The 20,915-nt window shown below is 44.9% G+C and overlaps 1 protein-coding gene across 7 annotated transcripts in view; it reads left to right on the top strand.

Annotated features, from left to right (window-relative positions):
- Positions 1–20,915, top strand: part of pfkfb3 (6-phosphofructo-2-kinase/fructose-2,6-biphosphatase 3) — a 103,885-nt gene that overhangs the window by 40,859 nt on the left and 42,111 nt on the right. For 5 of the 7 annotated variants that reach the window (XM_063072743.1, XM_063072744.1, XM_063072747.1 and 2 more), the window contains exon 1: positions 11,537–11,846. The exons of the other annotated variants lie outside the window; for them this stretch is intronic. In XM_063072743.1, the coding sequence (XP_062928813.1) occupies positions 11,765–11,846 (82 nt within the window). In that variant the 5' untranslated portion in view covers positions 11,537–11,764. Of the gene's footprint in view, positions 1–11,536; positions 11,847–20,915 lie in introns of those variants that run through there. 7 annotated transcript variants of the gene reach the window in all.

Raw genomic sequence — 20,915 nt, 5'->3', positions numbered from 1 at the left:
CACTACCTTCCTCTTCTAAAGGGACATCCATTTATTCTGAGGCTGGGCCCTCTGGTCCAAGCACTTCCACTACAGGAAACATCATCTCCACGTCTGCTCCATCTTGGCCTTTTAATATCTGATGAGTTTCAATGAGATCTCTGGTATACAAGATCTAGTATACATTACTGGGCATGCAAGCATTTATTGTGCATCCTTAATTACCCGGACACAGCCGAGGACTGGCATATTGCTGAGTCTGGAGTCATCAGAGGCCAGATCGGGTAAGGACATCCTGTGAAAAGCTCTCATGAATTTGATGATCAAAGTGCAAAGTAAATTTATTTTCAAAATATCAACATGTCACCATATACCACCCTGAAATTCATGTTATTGAGGGCATTCACAGTAGAACAGAGAAGTACAATAGAATCAATGAAAATCAGCTCACAAACAGAGACAGATAAACAACCAATGTGCAAAAGAAAGCAAACTGTGCAAATACGAAAATAAAAATAAATAAATATTGAGAACACAAGTTGCAGAGTGCTTGAAAGTGAGTCGATAGGTTGTGGAATCAGTTCAGAGTTGAGGTGAGTGAAGTTATCCACGCCAGTTCAGGAGCCTGACTGTTTGTGAACCTGGTAGTGTGGGATCTAGGGCTCCTGTACCTCCTTCCTGATGGTAGCATTGAGAAAAGAGCATAGCAACACACATCAAAGTTGCTGGTGAACGCAGCAGGCCAGGCAGCATCTCTAGGAAGAGGTGCAGTCAACGTTTCAGGCCGAGACCCTTCATCAGGACGGTTTCGGCCTGAAATGTCGACTGCACCTCTTCCTAGAGATGCTGCCTGGCCTGCTGCGTTCACCAGCAACTTTGATGTGTGTTGCTTGAATTTCCAGCATCTGCAGAATTCCTGTTGTTTGTGAGAAAAGAGCATAGCCTGGAGGGTGGGGGTCCTTGATGATGGATGCTGCTTTCTTGTGTCAGCACTCCTTGTAGACGTGCTCAGTGGTGGGGATGGATTTTCCTGGGATGGACTGGGCTGTATCCACTACATTTTATCGTTTTTTCTATTCATCGGCAATGGTGTTTCTATGCCAGGCTGCGATGCCCCCAGTCAGGATATACTCTGTAGATGTTTGTCTGAGCTTTAGATGGCATGCTGAGTATATGCAGAGGTGCTGCTCTCCCTTCTCTGTGCTGGCATTTACATGCTGCTTCCAGAACTGTTCCTGTGAAATAATATTGCCAAGGAGTTTAAAGTTACTGACCATCGACAGACCCATGATAGTTTTGTGATTAGCATTTCACTGTTTAGTTAATTTCCCCATTTGCTACGGTGGGATTCAGATCTGCTCCTGGATCAGCCGTCCAAGCTAACCAGGCATAGCAAACCATTTGCCATTGATTTCCCTCAGTTTCAATATTTGTTCTCCTTGTTTGAGCCGTGTAGAGCAGCGTTAATGAAACCCAGATGAATCCCATCATCCACTTTAAGTCAATACTGCCTTTCAGAGACTAGAACGTGCAATTGTGCACACACACACACACACACATTCACACAACGGTGACACACCCTTGTAGCTCCAGGAGATTCATAACATCAGTTTATTGGCATTGCATGATGAATATTACATTCCCATCATTTCCCTGTTCATCCCAATATAACTAGAAATAGTAAAAGTGAGGCGATTAAATTGTTATAAGAAATCCAGTACAGTATTCGTTGGGGAAAGAAATCGGCCACCTTTGCATGCTATGGCTCACTAGTTGGCCCAGAGCAGAGTATTAGACTAATTTAGCATGGAAAGATGCCCTTCGGCCCATCTCATTAATGATAGACCGGGGCCGAGATACCCGTGGTCACTTTATTAGGTGCACCTGTACACCTCATTAATGCAAGTGTCTAATCAGCCAGTCGTGTGGCAGCAACTCAGTGCATGAAAGCATGCAGACATGGTCAAGAGGTTGAGTTGTTGTTCAGGCCAAACAAAACAATGGGGAAGAAATGTGATTTAAGTGACTTTGACTGTGGAATGATTGCTGATACCAGAAGGGGTGGTTTGAGTATCTCAGCGACTGGGATTGTCACTCACAACAGTCTCTAGAGTTGACATAGAATGGTGCGAGGAACAAAAAAAAATCCAGTGAGTGGCAGTTCTGTGGTCAAAAATGCCTTGTTAATGAAAGAGGTCAGAGGAGAATGGCTATTCTGGTTCAAGCTGACAGGAATGCAGTGGTAACTCAAATAACCACGCATCGCAACAGTGGTGTGCCAGAGAGCATCTCTGTGTGCACAACACATTGAATCTTGAAGTGGTTGGGCTACAGCAGCAGAAGACCATGAACAATCGCTGAATGGTAACTTTATCAGGTACAGGAGGTACAGTAACTATTGCCCTATTTGACTTGTTGATCAAGGCAAAGTTTCTGGTGCGTGAACCTAGGTTTCTGCAAGAGGAAACAATGGTATATTTTGACTCAGGTGACCTCAGACTCGCCATGAGCTGCCATCTTGCTTTGAATTAGCTGTGCATCCAGAATTGGATTTAAATCCGCAAGTTTCCACATTAGATACTGGAGTCGCTCTGGGAACAGTCAAAGAGTTTTTGGGAATGTATGACTAGACGAAACCATAGATAGGAAAAATAAATAGGCCCTACCTTTCATAAACAAGAGAAAATCGGCAGATGCAGGAAACCCAAGCAACACACAGAAAATGCTGGAGGAACTCAGCAGGTCAGGCAGCATCCGTAGAGAAAAGTAAACGGGTGATGTTTTGGGCTAAAATCCTTCATCAGGACTGGAGAAAAAAGATGAGAAGCCAGAGTAAGAAGGTGAGGGGAGGGGAGGAGGAAGGAATACGAGGTGATAGGTGATAGGTGAAACGGGAGTGGGGGTGAAGTAAAGAGCTGGGAAGTCGATTGGTGAAAGAGATAAAGGGCTGGAGAATGCGGAGTCTGGTAGGAGAGGACAGAAGGCCATGGAAGAAAGGGAGGGCAGAGGAGCACCAGAGGGAGATGATGGGCAGGTAAGGAGATGAAGTGATGAAGTGTGAGAGGGAATTGGGGGGGGGGGCCTTACCGGAAGTTTGAGAAATCGATGTTCATGCCATCAGGTTGGAGGCCACCCAGACGAAACATAAGGTGTTGCTCCTCCAACCTGAGTGTGGCGTCATTGCTGCGGTAGAGGAGGCTGTGGCTTATTACCTTTCTACCTCTTAATGACCCGATTTATGCACCTTCTAATGTTAAGTTATCCCAGTGTCCCAGTAAAGGTTGACTCTTGCAGGAGAGATAATTATTGGGATAATTAAAAGGTGCCACAGTAGTTGTTGTGTATGCACGGAGCAAGGATGGATAACAAAGTGTTATGATTAAACGTTCTTACAGAATATTCTTGGTCATTGTCCACACTGGGCAACTTACAGTGCGAGAGCTACAAACCGTGCCTGCCGAGGCAAAAACAGGCACTTGAAAGCCTACGCATGTGGTAAACCATATATATGTTGTAACCGGGTTAATGGTCTGGACACGCCCCTCTGCTGACTGCCCCTGTGGCTCCTCACACAGAGCCCTGAATAAAGGTGATTTCGCCTTGCCCCTCCCCCTCAGTCCAGGGGCAGACACTCACCATGGAAGTCGTATTGTACAGCGAATAAAAGCCTTTCAGTATTTACCCTTCTTCGGTCTTTTGGAGTTATTGAAGGTGCTTCAACGCATAAAGAGAGAGAGCCCTCCACGCATAGCAGGCCCAGCCGATTCACTGCACGATCAATCGGCACATTCCGATACGGTTCAGTAGTGTAGCAGTTAGCGCAATTGCTTGACAGCACCAGCAATCTCTGACTGGCATTAAATTCCCACGCTGTCTGTAAGGAGTTTGTACGTTCTCCCTGTGGCCACATGTGTTTCCCCCGAGTGCTCTGGTTCTCCCCCACATTCCAGAGACGTATAGGTTAGGGTCAGTAAGTTGTGGGCATACTGTGCTGGTGCAGGAAGCAAGGCATCACTTGCAGGCTGCCTCCAGCATATCTTCACTCATCTGATTTGATTTGACAAGCATGTAACAAATAAAGCAAACGTTTATCATCTTTACAATCAGATACATGTGAGTTTTTTTTTAGTAAACCATACTGATTTGCCAAAACTTTTAAAGGATACTTTTAAAAGAAATTGTTTGGGGAAAAAACAGAATCTCGGATAATAATTAAAGCTCATAAACATATCAAAGTAAACAGAAGTGTTACATGAACCTGTGAAGTTGTCTTGTTGCTAAATTATTGATATTGAAAATGTCTTCCTTGTTCTCTAGAATTTAGTCATAGTCATACTTTATTGATCCCGGGGGAAATTAGTTTTCGTTACAGTTTCACCATAAATAATGAATAGTAATAGAATCATAAATAGTTAAATAGTAATATGTAAATTATGCCAGGAAATAAGTCCAGGACCAGCCTGTCGGCTCAGGGTGTCTGACCCTCCAAGGGAGGAGTTGTAAAGTTTGATGGCCACAGGCAGGAATGACTTCCTATGACGCTCTGTGTTGCATCTCGGTGGAATGAGTCTCTGGCTGAATGTACTCCTGTGCCCACCCAGTACATTATGCAGTGGATGGGAGATATTGACCAAGATGGCTTGCAACTTAGACAGCATCCTCTTTTCAGACACCACCGTGAGAGAGTCCAGTTCCATCCCCACAACATCACTGGCCTTACGAATGAGTTTGTTGATTCTGTTGGTGTCTGCTACCCTCAGCCTGCCGCCCCAGCACACAACAGGAAACATGATAACACTGGCCACCACAGACTCGTAGAACATCCTCAGCTTCGTCCGGCAGATGTTAAAGGACTTCAGTCTCCTCAGGAAATAGGGACAGCTCTGACCCTTCTGGTAGACAGCCTCAGTGTTCTTAGACCAGTCCAGTTTATTGTCAATTCGTATCCCCAGGTATTTGTAATCCTCCACCATGTCCACACTGACCCCCTGTGAGTCTTGCAGACTTTACACTGCTCTTGCAAATTCTCTGGAAGTAATACATTTATATGAAATAAATTACAGAATCATAAGCATGCCGTTGTTCAAAGTAAGATTCAGAAAAATAATTAAAATCAAAGACAAATTGAGATTACCATAGACAGAGCGTAATCATTGATTTCAGTTAATATCATGCAACTAAGCAGTGGGTAAAGGCCAGTCCTTCACAGGTAAAGCTCACCACTGAGCATATCTACAAGGAGTGCTGCCACAAGAAAGCAGCATCCATCATCACAGACCCCCACCCCCATCATGCTCCCTTCTCGCTGTGCTGCTGTCAACGGGAAGGAGGTATGGAAGCCTTAGGCCCCACGCCTCCGGTTTCAGGAACAGTTATTACCTTGCAACCAGCTCAACACTAAACTGATTCCACACCTATGGACCCACCTTCAAGGACTCTAGAACTCATGGTCTCAGTGTTATTTATTTATTAATATTATTATTTGTTTTCTTTTGTATTTGCACATTAGTTGTTAGCCAGTCTTTGTAGTTCTTCATTGATTCTGTTGTATTTCTTTGTATCTACTGTGAATGCCCACAAGAAAATGAATCTCAGGGTCGTATGTGGTGACACATACGTACTTTAAAACTAAATTTACTTTGAACGTTGAGCTTACCACAGACATACTGTATTAATTGACTTATATTAATATAGATGTACAAAATGCTTTGTATATGTGAAAGAGTGAGTTCTGAAATTCTCTGCTGGTGGAGCAGAGGTCAATGCCAGGTTTAGGGAAATTCAGGATTGCTGTAAATCAGTAATTTCCAGGTCCCATGCCCTGTGAAGTGAGGTGGAATTCAGTGCGGTAATGTAAGAATACAGTGACAGCATGGTCAAGTGATTGGACGATATAATGCCAAATCACTCTGTGACTGTAGGAAAGTTAAAGTTCCAATCGTTTTTTTTATGCCTGTTCCTGATCTGAACTCTATGTCCTTAACTGATGAACCAGTCAAGACTCGTGAGTCTGGAATTGCACCCAGAGCAGACTGAATCAGAATGAGACTCAGGTTTGTCATCACTGACATATGGCGTGAAGTTTGTTCTTTTGCAGATGCAGTACAGTGGAATACATAAAAAGTTAAAATCAGAAATAAATAAATAATGCAAAAGAGCAAGGTAGTGTTCATGGGTTTGTGGACTGTTCAGAGTAGTTGGGAGAGGAAAGTGGAGCATGGAAACCGAGTAAAGAATGTTGGTGGGCAGAAGGTAGCAGTGGGAGAGTATTGAGCATCTTGTTTCACTAAAAGAAGAGGATATGAATTAAAATAATAAAGTGCTTCATTACAAATTGTCAAAATTGTTGTTACAAAGAAGTGACTAATTCCTTGAGAGCCTCTGTGCAATGCTGTCCTTATTCAAGATCCTCCGAATGATAGTTCAAAAAATTAGTCAATTCAGCATCCCAAATCTCACTCTCTGACTGGGGAGAGTGAAGAAGGATACCTTGAGGTTTCAGATGGTTCAGCAGCTACTGGGTGCAGCGCAGATTGACAGTGCTGATCTTAGAAATCTGAGGGTTTGGATCAGAATCACTGACATATGCCATAAAGTTTTTTTTTGCGGTAGCAATACATAAAAACACTATGTTACAATAAAAAAATTAAAATAAATAAATAATGTAAAAGAGGAGTAGTGAGGTAGTGTTCACGGGTTCATGGGGCCATTCAAGAATCTGATGGCACAGGGAAGAAGCTGTCTTGAATCGTTGCTTGTGGGTCTTCAGGCTCCTGAAACTCCTCCCTGATTGTAGTAATGAGAAGAGGGTGTGTGCTTGATGGTGAGAGTCCTTAATGATGAATGTTGCATTCTTGAGGCACTGCCCGTTGAAGATGTCCTCGAAGGTGGGGAGTGTTTTCTTTTAAACTCCACGTCTTTTACATACTGTATAACACGTAATACATTATGTAAACAACATAGAATGCTTAATCAAACTATATATTTACCATATTACTCAATTATTACTGTAATGTTAAATATACACACTCCACCCTGCTCAGCTATAAAATCCACCTCAATATAGAACATATCTCAACTATATACCCAGTGTACTATATAATACAACTACTATCTAGACATCCACAGCATAGTAAATTTAAAATTTTTAAGCTGATATAGACTCCCCTTCCTTTTGATTCCACTAATGAAACTCTAAAGCGTTTGGGTTCAGTTCTAAATATTCCTGCACTCATGATATCAACAAAGCTCATTTTGGCTGTTTTGACTGCTGCAGTCAAACTTCTAAGCAAACTGTATGCTCCTCCGCCAATAGCACTTAACAAAACAGCCGTGTTAGCTGTTAATGCAAACGATACATTTCACGGTATGTTTCAGTGTACTCATAATAAGTAAACTTGAATCTTAAAAGAAAATCTCCTGACTCCCCAAAGAGCAGTGAGAATTTGATGCTGGAATTCCCACAGGGAGTTGAGGTGGGGAGTGGTTTGTGAGGAGTGTTGGGACGAGCATTCAAGGGAGAGTGGTGGTAGATGTAGACTGGGTCAGACAGGAGTGGAACGTTACTACCTAGGACTAGGTAGGCTGGATTCCTATTGCAGTGATTTGGAGTCTTTGGAAGGTGCAAGAGCAAGGCAGGCCTATTGTTCAGGCAATATGCATGGTGTATTGGAATCCGTGGGCATTAATCTTGTCCGCATTCTCCCCCTCCCCCATGAAAATTGAGAGGACCGTCCTCTGGGAAGAGGGAATAACCTTGAGTTAGGAGTTAACTTTGGAGTCTTAAGGCTGATTTATACTTGTGCGTCAAATGTTCGCCGTAGGTACCACGTACCCTACGCTGTAGGGCGACATGCACCTCCCCAAAAATGTAACTCATGCGTCGCGGCGACGCAGACCGCAACAACTATGATTGATCCGCTTGGTAGCATCGCATTTCCTCCTACACATTTCCGGTTGCTTTTCTCTGCCATATCTGTACACTGATGCGAAATAAATGGTTGGAGACTATGAACCAAATCGTCAAATCTACCTGACGACATCCGAAAATATTTGAAGTGCATTTCCTTGTCCATGTCTCTCACGAAGAAACTCAACACAGTGGCATAGAGACCCCACCACCAACTAGCGTTTTGGCGGTGAATTGCAGAGCGACGCAGGCACAACTATGCATGTGCGCTATGGCATAGGGCTACACAAAAGTATAAATCATGCCTACGGCGTAGCCCATGTGCACAAATATAAATCAGCCTTTACACCAGCAATGCAAATGAACAGATGTGGTATCCCTTTCAATGTTATTATGCAGGTATGTTGAGAGTGACGAGACTGTGGACTACTTTTCTCAGTAACAAGAGAGCATAGGAATGAAAATAATGTTTGTAACCAGCTGCTAGCTGCTTGGTAATAAGCAGGTCTTAATTATTGGCACAGGGAAGTGACTTCTCCTGTCAGATGATTTAGACTCTTATCAATGAAATCTTCTTAATGAGCCAGGTTCGTTCATTAAGTGCCCCAAATTTCATGCTTTGGTTGGGGAAATCAAATTCAAACTCAAGGTCCAAGAAGATATATTATCAAAGTACATATATGTCACCTTATACTACCCTGAGATTTGCTTTCTTGCAGGTATTTATAAGAAAATAAAGAAATGAAATAGAATTTCTGGAAAACTATATGTCACAAAGACTGACAAATATCCAATGTGCAAACTGTGCAAATATGGAAAAAAAATTTGAGAACATGAGTTGTAAAGAGTCCTTGAAAGTGAATCTGTAGGTTGTAGAATCAGTTTAGAGTTAGGGTGGGTGAAGTTATCTATGCTGGTTCATGAGTCTGATGATTGTGGGGGACTAGCTGTTCCTGAACCTGGTGGTGTGGGACTCTACCTTCTATCCAATGGTAGTAGCAAGAAGAGATATGAAGCAGTATATCTCTAGATCAGGGGATACAGTATCTCCACGAACCCCCTCGGTTAATGGGAGGGGTCTGTGGCATGTAAAAGGTTGGGAACCCCGAATCTCGAGCAGCCCACAGAAACCTCAGCAGATCAGGCAGTGTCTATGGAGGGAAGTGGACAGTTGATATTTCGGGCTGAGAGTCTTCATCAGGGCTGGAAAGGAAGAGGGCAGAAGACTATTTGCCTCCCTGCGTAGATGTCACCTGACCTACTGAGTTCTTCTGGCATTGTGTGTGTATTGCTCTGGATTACGGACCACCTCCCCCCCTCCACCACCATCTAGGTCTTGCTGCTGCCATCAGAGAGGAGGTACAGGAGTCTCAGGACCCACACCACAAGGTCCAGGAACAGTTATTACACTACAACCATTGGGCTCCTGAGCCAGCATAGTACTTCACTCACCTCAACACTGAACTGATTCCAAACCCAGTGCCCACTTTCAAGAACTCTACAATTCACGTTCTTGGTATTATTTATTTATTTGTTCATTTTATATTTGCAGATTGGTTGTTTGGCTTTGTTTTTCGATAAAATCTATTATGTATTTTCCTGTGACTGCCCGCAAGAAAACAAATCTCAAGGTTGTACAGTATATAGTGACGTGATCTTACTTTGATAATAAATTTACTTTGACTATCAGCATCTTCAGAATCTCTTGTCTCACAATATCTCTCGTCTCGAAATTCAGATGCTTCATTAGTTACTGTTTGAGTACCTGACAGATAGATTAGATAAAATGCAGTCATTAGCAGATCCCAGTTCTTGAGCATCTTATCTTTTACTTTAGTTGCTTAATGAGTTGCCACTTGCTATTTCCATTGTAGATAGCGAGGCGTATTCGGACAAAACTATTGCTGCTAAGTAAGGCTGCGGCGCGGAAATGCCAATTGCTATCATATCAATGCGATTAAACGAGCAGGAATCGTGGATTAATTTATGTATCCCTATTGATCGCAACGGATTTTGATGATAGATTGAGTTTTGTGAAGAAAATATTGCAACTCTATAATAGGTCAGGTAACATTTTAATCACAGGTAGCGCATATTTAGTCGCTATCGAGAGTTTCAGGAAGATTAGCACAGTTAGGGCAGCTAAAAGTAGATACCTAATGAGCGCAAAGCGGTTTATAATTGTAATGTTTTACCATTTGACATTTCCAAGCGGATTTAGTGAAGGGCGCGAGTTCATTCTGTCTCAAGTCAATTTTTTTGAAAGCACGGCGCTCTTATCGTTCCGACGCATTTAGAGAAATAACCGGATTTAAGACAAATATAGTTGTTTGGCGTAGCGAGTACTTGAGCGGAGTTCCCGTCGTAGGAAATATTTTCTTTGAAAGGATGCTAGTGTGACGAATGAGTGGTTGAGCGAGTTTGTTTTCTCGGTAGGGGCTTTGTGTGATGCCCTGTACGTGAGAGACGTGATCGGGGGTTTCTCTCTAGCCCCCCCTGCCTTACCATGTCTCTATTTCGGCGGTCTTTTTTTCCATACAATAGTCTAGACGACTGAATTAGTGCTTCATCGCAGAACACAAAGGAAAAAAAATCAGCTTTAACCGCAAAAAAACCTAAAAAATTGTTTATTTTCTGTTAAAGATTATTAGTAAAATGTCAGACCGGTATTAAAACTGGATAAAAATATGGGAACATGATTATAGTCTACAAGAAATATAATCGTTTTAAATGTGCTGACAAGATTATAATGCTAACGTGAAATGAAATCGCTCAAAACATTTACATTGGTTTACATAAATTGAAATACTTTAAGAAATCTTACGGGCAAGAATAGCTTTCCTTTTTGTCCCTATTGTCAATGTATAGTTTATGCTAACGAGAGCAAGGTTTAAACTTCAGTGCAAGGGAAATAAGATTTTGTTTTGAGAACAAAAGAAAATAAAAATTACAACCTTAGCAATCAATTTTTGTAACTATTTTCAGATCCAATCCTGCTCCGTTATTGCCTAAAGGAATATTTAATATAGTCCGCAAAAGCAGCGGCCGTTTTGCAAGAAGTTGCTGTAATTAGTAAGATATCTTAAAATAACTTCTATTGTACTGTTAGTGCAAAGACTAAACATACCTTAATTTTAGAGAATATTTTTCTGCAGTTATAAATATGCGTGTGTATTTGTTCTTCTCTTCCCCCTTATGCTTTCATAGAGACAGAGAAAGCTAAATCACAGAAACAGACAATTCAACCCATCTAGTCCGTGCCGAATTATTCTGCCTGCTCCTATCGACCTGCACCTCAACCATAGCCCACCATACCCCTCTCAATTATTTAATTTCTCTGAAATAAGAACTTCTCTGACAATATTTGATTTAATTTGTAGTTATTGTTCCACTTTTTAATTTACAACCAAAGCAAGTACACTATATTGCCGAAGAGGATCCTCCCTTCCGACCTCAATCAACCCCATGGCTGCGGAGACCTGTAACACGAGCTCATGTATCAAAGTCACGGACCAATCCACGAAGAGATCGGCGGTGTTTCACGTGCTGTCTATTTGCATACCGAGCTGCCATTGGTGGGATGGAGGCGATGATGCGTGGGGAGTGACGTCGACGGGGAAGGAAGTATTTAAAAGAGCCGTCGGGCCGGCGCTGAGTCACTTTCACGAGGTAGGGAGCCGGTTCCTGAGTTGAGTACATTACAGGGGGTGTTAAACCTGCGTTTGCAGCATTGCGGATCCCATTGGAAGGCAGAGGAGAGCCGTGCCACGTTTGACAGCCGTCTGGACCCCACTCTTCCTATAGGCACCTTGCACTCCTCCCAACAGAACACCCGCCCCTCTTGCCCTTGATTGAACTGCAGCTTCAGGCGGCACCATGCCGAGAGAGTTAACAAGGAACCCGATGCAGAAAATATGGATGCCTTACAAAGACGAGAGGCCCGCAGTACCATCCCAATGTGAGTCTGCCCTGGGAGAAGGCAGCCGTTTTATTGTATTAAGGCTCTGTTTGTATTTAGTAGAATGTTACCCTGTCTGATCAACTGCAATTTTTAAAATAATTCCCAACGGTTTAAAATAATCTAGCATCGATTAATTTTTATTAACGATGTTAAAAGTGATGATGAAAAGCGAATCATGACACAACCACCATTGCAGGTGGCTACAGATTGTTGGGGTTGATTCAGTGTGTCACGGAATGTCATTACTGTTTTACTGGCATGCGGGCGGCCGTCGATCAATGTTGGCTTTTCCTTTTGTTATGTAGGCTGATTTTTTTCCTCTCGCTCCCGCTTGTTGGCTCTCACTTTTCATTGGTATCAAGCAGTGGTCTGATCTGTCGTTTGAGATTTCAATCAATCCAAGCTTTCTTTCCTCCCTCCCCCTCCCCTCTCACTCCCCGCTTTGCTGCCCCCCTCCCCTCTCACTCCCCGCTTTGCTGCCCCCTCCCCTCTCACTCCCCGCTTTGCTGCCCCCTCCCCTCTCACTCCCCGCTTTGCTGCCCCCCTCCCCTCTCACTCCCCGCTTTGCTGCCCCCCTCCCCTCTCACTCCCCGCTTTGCTGCCCCCCTCCCCTCTCACTCCCCGCTTTGCTGCCCCCCTCCCCTCTCACTCCCCGCTTTGCTGCCCCCCTCCCCTCTCACTCCCCGCTTTGCTGCCCCCCTCCCCTCTCACTCCCCGCTTTGCTGCCCCCCTCCCCTCTCACTCCCCGCTTTGCTGCCCCCCTCCCCTCTCACTCCCCGCTTTGCTGCCCCCCTCCCCTCTCACTCCCCGCTTTGCTGCCCCCCTCCCCTCTCACTCCCCGCTTTGCTGCCCCCCTCCCCTCTCACTCCCCGCTTTGCTGCCCCCCTCCCCTCTCACTCCCCGCTTTGCTGCCCCCCTCCCCTCTCACTCCCCGCTTTGCTGCCCCCCTCCCCTCTCACTCCCCGCTTTGCTGCCCCCCTCCCCTCTCACTCCCCGCTTTGCTGCCCCCCTCCCCTCTCACTCCCCGCTTTGCTGCCCCCCTCCCCTCTCACTCCCCGCTTTGCTGCCCCCCTCCCCTCTCACTCCCCGCTTTGCTGCCCCCCTCCCCTCTCACTCCCCGCTTTGCTGCCCCCCTCCCCTCTCACTCCCCGCTTTGCTGCCCCCCTCCCCTCTCACTCCCCGCTTTGCTGCCCCCCTCCCCTCTCACTCCCCGCTTTGCTGCCCCCCTCCCCTCTCACTCCCCGCTTTGCTGCCCCCCTCCCCTCTCACTCCCCGCTTTGCTGCCCCCCTCCCCTCTCACTCCCCGCTTTGCTGCCCCCCTCCCCTCTCACTCCCCGCTTTGCTGCCCCCCTCCCCTCTCACTCCCCGCTTTGCTGCCCCCTCCCCTCTCACTCCCCGCTTTGCTGCCCCCTCCCCTCTCACTCCCCGCTTTGCTGCCCCCTCCCCTCTCACTCCCCGCTTTGCTGCCCCCTCCCCTCTCACTCCCCGCTTTGCTGCCCCCTCCCCTCTCACTCCCCGCTTTGCTGCCCCCTCCCCTCTCACTCCCCGCTTTGCTGCCCCCTCCCCTCTCACTCCCCGCTTTGCTGCCCCCCTCCCCTCTCACTCCCCGCTTTGCTGCCCCTCTCACTCCCCGCTTTGCTGCCCCTCTCACTCCCCGCTTTGCTGCCCCTCTCACTCCCCGCTTTGCTGCCCCCCCTCCCCTCTCACTCCCCGCTTTGCTGCCCCCCTCCCCTCTCACTCCCCCCCTTTGCTGCCCCCCTCCCCTCTCACTCCCCCCCTTTGCTGCCCCCCTCCCCTCTCACTCCCCCCCTTTGCTGCCCCCCTCCCCTCTCACTCCCCCCCACTTTGCTGCCCCCCTCCTCTCTCACTCCCCCTGAGACTGCGCGAGTTCGTTAGCCGGGTTATGTAAGGACATGCTTCCTGTGAGTGCTGCTTTCTCTCTGTTCTGAAGTTGGTTCATGAAGGTTTGCGTTGTTTGAGCAGAGGGGATTTTTCCTTGGGCACCTCCTCGCCTTGCATCTGACTGAAGCCTCTGGTGACGCGAGCATCATCATTTTGCTTTCGATAGTCGTCGGGAAGTTTATTTTAAAGAGCCAAATGTACTGCCTGTGGTGAAGTTTGTTGCATCATAAAGCAAAATTGTTCATAACTTTACATTTTCAGGAGTTACTGAGGAAGGGTTCAGTTTTAATCTACGTTGCACACCGTGGAACTTCTTAGTTCAGTCGTGATGCCATTATGTCACTCGCCAGACGGACAGTTTCCATAGTTACCTGGAACTCAGTGCGATACAAACTAAACGAGAAAAGAGTGTAATTAATTCTTATTCTTTGGTATATTGTCTGCATCGCTCCGAAATATGCTTGTGGGTCCTTACCCACTTTCTCATGCTAGCTTTCGATAACTAAAATAATTCTGAATCTGGCCTGTTATCGCTGACATGTTTGGTGGAAGTAATTTTGGAGCAGTGTACAATGTTGCTCTAAAGAATCTTTTTAAAAAGCGAATTGGTGCGGTGGTCGTGCACTGTTCCGAAGTGTGACGGTGGAGGGAAGAAGCTGTTCCTAAAATGTTGGGTGTGTGTCTTCAGGCTCCTGTACCTCCTTGCTGATGGTCGTGGTGAGAGGGCATGGTCTGGGTGGCAAGGCATCTTATTTTGAAGATCCCCACGATGGAGCTGGCTGAGTTTACAACCCTGTTCCGCTTTTCCCAATCCTGTGCGTTGGTGCCTCCATGCCAGACGTGACAGACCAGTTAGAATGCTTTCAAGGTACATCTGGATTATATAGATTTTGGTATGAACAATGGGCCACTTGTGTAAAATCCAGCTGCAGTACAGGTCCAGCAGCAGCCGCAGAGGCACTGATTCAGGCCTTTCTGCTGCTGTTGGGGTGGAGTTTGCTCGCTCTTCCTGTGAGTTTTGCCAATTTTCTGGTGGTTTAATTGCCCCTAGTGTGTAAGGTGAAATCTGGGGGTGAGGGAGGTAATGGCTGTGTGAGGAGAGTAAAAGACCAGTGTTATGATGGTGAGCTTATGATTCTAGAGTGCAGGGGTTACTGTGGCTGGTGAATGGAGAAGTAGGAGATCGACGCATAAGAGGTTGGAGGGGTTTGTTTTGCTTTTTGTTAACAGATTCCTCAGATGCAGGAAGTCCAGACTAACTCGCAGAATGTTGGAGGAATTCAATAGCTCAGGGTATGTCTGTGGAAGTGAAGAAACAGTCAAAGTTTGAGTCCGAGGTCCTTCGTCAAAACGGGAAAGAAGTGGGGGGGGGGAGAGAAATGTCTCGTTGCTTGTGTTCTCATTTGCCGAGTGTTGTGGGTATGCTTTGGTGCCAGGATGTGTGGCAACAGTTGCGTGCTGACCCCAGCACGTCCATCGGCGTGTTGTTGCTAACACAAGCAACAATTTTATAGTGTGGCCTGCCGCTGTCCGTAAGGAGTTTGTACATTCCCTCCGGGCGTTCCTGTATCCTCCCACAGTTTAAAGACCTACCTTTTTGGTAGGTTAAGTGACTGTTAATTGCCCTGTGATTAAATCAGGGATTGCGGGGCAGTGTGACCCAAAGGTCTGGAAAGGCCTATTCAGTGCTGTCTCAAATAAATAAGTAAATGAAATGGGCTCTTTGAGTCATCTGCCCAGAAACCCCCAAATTAACCCTAGCCTGATCACAGCACAACTTACAACGACCAATTAACCTAACAAGTACATCTTTGGACTATGAAGGGGAAACGTGTGTGCTAACATGAACGTGATAAATAAACCTGAATGACCAGTATTTGCTAACTTGGTTTATTATTGTCTGATATACTGAGGTACAGTGGAAAAACTGTTTTGTCTGCTATCTGTGCAAATCACCTTCTCACATCAGTGCTGTGAGGTAGTACAAGAGAAAGAATAAAGTGGGTCGGAATAGAGTGCAAATCGACTCATGAAGAGAACAGTTTGCAGTGAGTCACCACGCTCTAAAATATCCATGTCCAAGTTGACCTTTACTGATTTTTTTATTGATGCAACATAGAAAGTGTTCTGTCTGGACATATAATGGCTTGGTATGGCAACTGCTTTGCCATTGACCATAAGAAACGGCAGAGTTGTGGACACAGCTCAAACATCAGGTATGTCACCCCTCTGTGGACTCTTGTCCGTACTTCCCTTGGTCTCAGTAAAGCAGCCATAAAATCAAAGACCGGGCCCATCCTTGGCATTCTCTTCTCCCCTCTCATGAAACCCTGAAAGCATGTACACCAAGCTCAAAAACAGCTTCTAAGCTGCTGTTATCAGACTCTCGTATGAAAAGATGGAGTCTTAGCCTCACAATCGACCTTGTTGCACTTTATCATTTACCTGCACTACACTTTGTAGCTGTTGCACTTTATTCTGCGTAGTTAATTTTTTACCTTGTTCCATCTCAGTGCACTGTAATGATCTGTATGCACAGTATGCAGAACAAGGTTTTCGCTATATTTTGGCAAATGTGATGATAGTAAACTAATACCAATAAATGGAGATGAACAAGAGGTTGAAACTAGTGTACACAGTTCGAGATTATAGAAACGGTAGCAGGACCTTGGGAAAAAAAAGTGTATGTATTTTATACTAATGCATAAGGCATAAATATGTTACTATTAAGGCAGACTAATGTAGTAGAGCACTTGAAGGCATGAGTTTTTGCCCATGGTATCTCAGACTTTACTGTGTGTAGGACAAGTTTTCTTCAAATGACAACCCTGACGAAGGGTCTCGGCCTGAAACGTCGACTGCGCCTCTTCCTATAGATGCTGCTTGGCCTGCTGCGTTCACCAGCAACTTTGATGTATGTTGCTTGTATATCCTGTTTCTTTTAGTGCACAAATTTTTGATCATTTGCTTGTTAACACTACCAATTTAAATGAGTGAGTGCTCTTTCTGTGCTGGGCTGATAGCATGAGCAACACATGCCAAATGCTGGAGGAACTCGGGTCAAGCAGCATTACTGGAGTGGGATAAACGGTCAACATTTTGGGCCAAGACCCTTCAACAGGACTGGGAAGGAGGCAGAGCCATATAACAATTACAGCACGGAAACAAGTCATCTCGGCCCTTCTAGAACCTGGAATGAGAAGATGGGGTGGAGGGGGAAGGAGCATAGGCTGATAAGGTGAGACCAGTTGAGGGGGGATGAAATGAACAGCTGGGAGGTGATGGGTGGAAGAGGTTGAAGGACTGAAGAAGGAATCTATTCGGATGGGATGGAGGACTATGGAAGAAAAGGAAAAGGGGAACCAGAGGGTGATGGGCAGGTGAAGAGGACGACTCCCTTCCTTCCCGTATTTTTATTCTGGTACCTTCCCCTCATGTGTTCTTGTGTATCATCTGACGTCTTGTACTCCCCCTGCCCTGTATTTTTCTGGCTTCTGCCCCCTTCCTTTCCAGTCCTGATTATGGGGCTTGGCCCGAAATGCCGTCTGTTTATTCCCCTCTATAAATGCTGCCCAACTTCCTGCTGAGTTCCTGGATGTCAGCATCTCTGAAGATTTATCCTGGATGTAACATGTTGATGTAATTGCAAAGAAGGCACTACAGTGGCAACATTTTCATTAGGAGTTTGACGAGACTTAGTTTGTCACCAAAGACTATTGTAAATTTTTTATATATTCTGTGGAGAGCATTCTGATTGGTTGCATTATTGTCTGGTGTGGTAAGTTGCAAACTCAGCCAGTTCCATGAGCACTAGTCTCCCCACCTTAGAGGGTATCTTCAAAAGGTGATGCCCATTGTTGAGGGTCCCCCATAACTCGATATGCCTTCTCAAGGAGGACGTACAGGAGCCTGAAGACAGTCAATGTTTTTGGAATAGCTTCTTTGCCTCTGCCATCAGATCTCTGAATGGGCAATGGAGTCATTTACATTACCTCACTTTTTTTATTTGCTCTTTTTGCACTACTTAATCCTTTTTATATGCAGCGGCTTCTGGTTAATTGGGGCACAGTGGGACCAGTACATTATGGCTTAATTGAACAGTTGCCCCAATTAACCAGTTTCATGAAAATAGTTTAAAAGGTAAAAAAGATAAATTGAGTAGCTATGTATTGCCCCAATTAACCAGTTTCATGAAAATAGTTTAAAAGGTAAAAAAGATAAATTGAGTAGCTATGTATTTAACTGAAATGCAGCACAAATTAGAACACTACCAATACTACTACAGTACTATAAAACTGTATTAGTTCCCAATAATTATTGATGAAGGAATTCATCTGTGTCACATTCTTTTGACTGTAATTGAACAAATTTTGCGTAGGCACCTGGTTCAGAAAATGGACTGCCTTCATACAATGTTGATGATTGAGTCTTCAATATTGATTTTAATTGTAACATTCAACATGGTTGATAACTTCAAATTCTTCGTAGCTCTGAACTTGAAGTTGTGACATTGTTAGATTTTTTTCGTACTCGCAGCAGTTTCTGAATCTCCCAAGTCTGGATGCTTGAAACTGCATGGGCAAGGCGGTTCTGAATTGTCTTGCTTATTTCTCACCAAGTATCAGTGACAAAAATCGCTGCTTTTTGAAGGCAAACACACACAAACTGGTGCTATTTTAAAAACTTTTTGCTGGAAGCAGTGTAGTTGCTAACGACAATGGAAGTGTGCACAACTGATGCTAGTTAAAAACTTCTCAGCAAATTTCCTCCTAATTTAGTGGTTTATTGTTCTCAAATAAATCAAGGGAATTCTAGCTATTTTCTCGATTAGTTTTTGTTCTTTAAGAGTTGCCTCAAATAAGCAGCTGCCCTGATTATCTGATGGCACAGTTAATCTGACATTATATTATTGTAATTTAATTTGTATTATGTATTCTTGGTACAAGACAACTTTCACGACACGAGGCAGTGATATTAAACCTGATTGATTCCTCCTGATGTGTGTGTTCCAGCATTGCAAAATCTCCTGTTCATGGTTTGTGCACCTGATTGGATAATGTGCAAATAACCTCTCGAGGGCAGGAATTCTTGGGTTTATGCAACAGCTGTCTTGACATCCTAGAGCAATTAGCAACCAGTAAACTATCTTCTGTGAAATGTAAATCTGATGCAATGTCAATACAGTAAATATTAAACTGGAAATGGGAATTTGAATTGTAAATGATGGCTTTACAAAGATAACCTTCAATGTATGGGTGCAGTGACCTTGTGGCTAATTCATATGATTCCTGGCCTTGTTACTTCTAATGCTTAGACAGAGTTCTGGCAGAGGGCCTTTGAAGTGAGGAGTTGTAAAGCCTGATTTATACTTCTGCGTCAAATGTACGCCGTAGGTATTGAGTACCCTACGCCGTAGGGTGACGTGCACCTCCCCAAAAAGTAACTCGTGCGTCGCGGTGACACAGACTGCAACAACTGTGATTGGTCCGCTTGGTAGCATCGCATTTCCTCCTACGCATTTTGGGTTGCTTTTCTCTGTCATGTCTGTACGCTGATGCGAAATAAATGTTTGGAGACGATGAACCAATTGTCAAATCTACCTGCTGACATCCGAAAATATTTGAAATGCATTTCCTCATCCATGTCTCTCAGGAAGAAACTCAACACAGTGGCATAGAGACCCCACCGCCAACTAGAATTTTGGCGGTGAATGCAGAGCGACACAGACTCAACAACGCACGCTTGCTACAGTGTAGAGCTATGCGGAAGTATAAATCAGGCCTACGGCATAGCCCATACGCAGAAGTGTAAATCAGGCTTAACTTTTCCTCTTCTCAGAGGTGCTCCCTGACCTGAATATTTCCAGCATTTCTTTTGTTTCAGATGAAGGGAGATTTGATTGAGGTACACAAAGTTGAGCTGTGGATGGACAAATGCAAGCAGGCTTTTGCCAGCGAGGTTGGGTGAGACTAAACTACAGGTCATAGGCTAAGTGTGAAAGGTGAAAGCAGGGGAGCACGATGGGGGGAGTCTTTTTGCTCAGGTGGGTGTGTGAGTTTGGAACAAGCTGCCGGTAGAAGAGGTTGATGTGGGTTCAATTGCAACCTTTAAGAGAAGTTTGGATAGGTACATGGGTGGGAGTGGTATAGAGGGCTATGGTCCAGGTGCAGGTTGATGGGACTAGGCAGAGTAATGGTCTAGCATGGACTAGATGGGCTGAAGGGTCTGTTTGTGCTGTCCCACTCCAAAACTCTACCTTTTTCCAGCATCTCTGGTTTTTGTTGTTGTTTTTTTTTAGCAGACTTGAATTTAGAGGCTTGGAATATTCTTGGATAAAAATCAAATCTTGCCGTACTGGTTGGAATTTAACTTTAATTCCATCCTTGTCTAATGTCCTTCATGGAAGGAAATTAACTCTTTATCCCTTCTGTTTTCTGTCACTCCTCACCCACTGGTATGATCCATCATAGGATCTTTAAGTTGTGTGTAGCTGGGAATCAGTAATTAATACCTCTGACTTTCCCACCAAAGCTGGTGTGGCTTTGAATGTCTTGGGGTAAATTTGTACTGACAGCAGTTAGATGCATGAGATCAAGATTTAATATTGGCTTTGCTTGCTGTGTGTCCATCAAACACACAGTGAAATGCATTGTGTCAGCGATCAGCATGGTCAGATAATGAGCTGGGGCAGTCCGCAAGTGTTACCATGCATCTGGCGTCAATGTAGCATGCCCGTAACTTGATAACCCTAACCTGTTTGTCTCTTGAATGTGGGAGGAAATTGGACCATACGGAGGAAACCCACATGGTCATGGGAAGAACATACAGGTAGTTGCAGGAATTAAACCCCAGTCTTTAGCTGGCACTGTAAAGCAGTTTGCTTGGTGCTACGCCACCATAGTTGGAAACTGTAATTAATGCTCGTTACAGAAAAAGACTCTTGTGCTTGTGGCATTGACTAGGCCGTTTTCAAGCCTTGCTGGTGATGTAGGTGAAACCACCCTTAAAGGGGCTGTAGCTCAGTGGTAGAGCATTAGACTGCAGCATTGGGGTTAGCACAGCGCCTTACAGTACAAGTGACCTGGGTTCAATTCCCACTACTGCCTGTTAGGAGTTTGTATGTTCTCCCCGTGTCCATGAGCTTCCTCTGGCTGCTCGGGTTTC

The sequence above is a fragment of the Mobula hypostoma genome, chromosome 20 (genome assembly GCF_963921235.1).
Source record: "Mobula hypostoma chromosome 20, sMobHyp1.1, whole genome shotgun sequence".
Lineage (NCBI taxonomy): Eukaryota > Metazoa > Chordata > Chondrichthyes > Myliobatiformes > Myliobatidae > Mobula > Mobula hypostoma.
The sequence above is the reverse complement of the archived record's forward strand: the minus strand, read 5'-3'. Positions and strand labels throughout refer to the sequence as shown.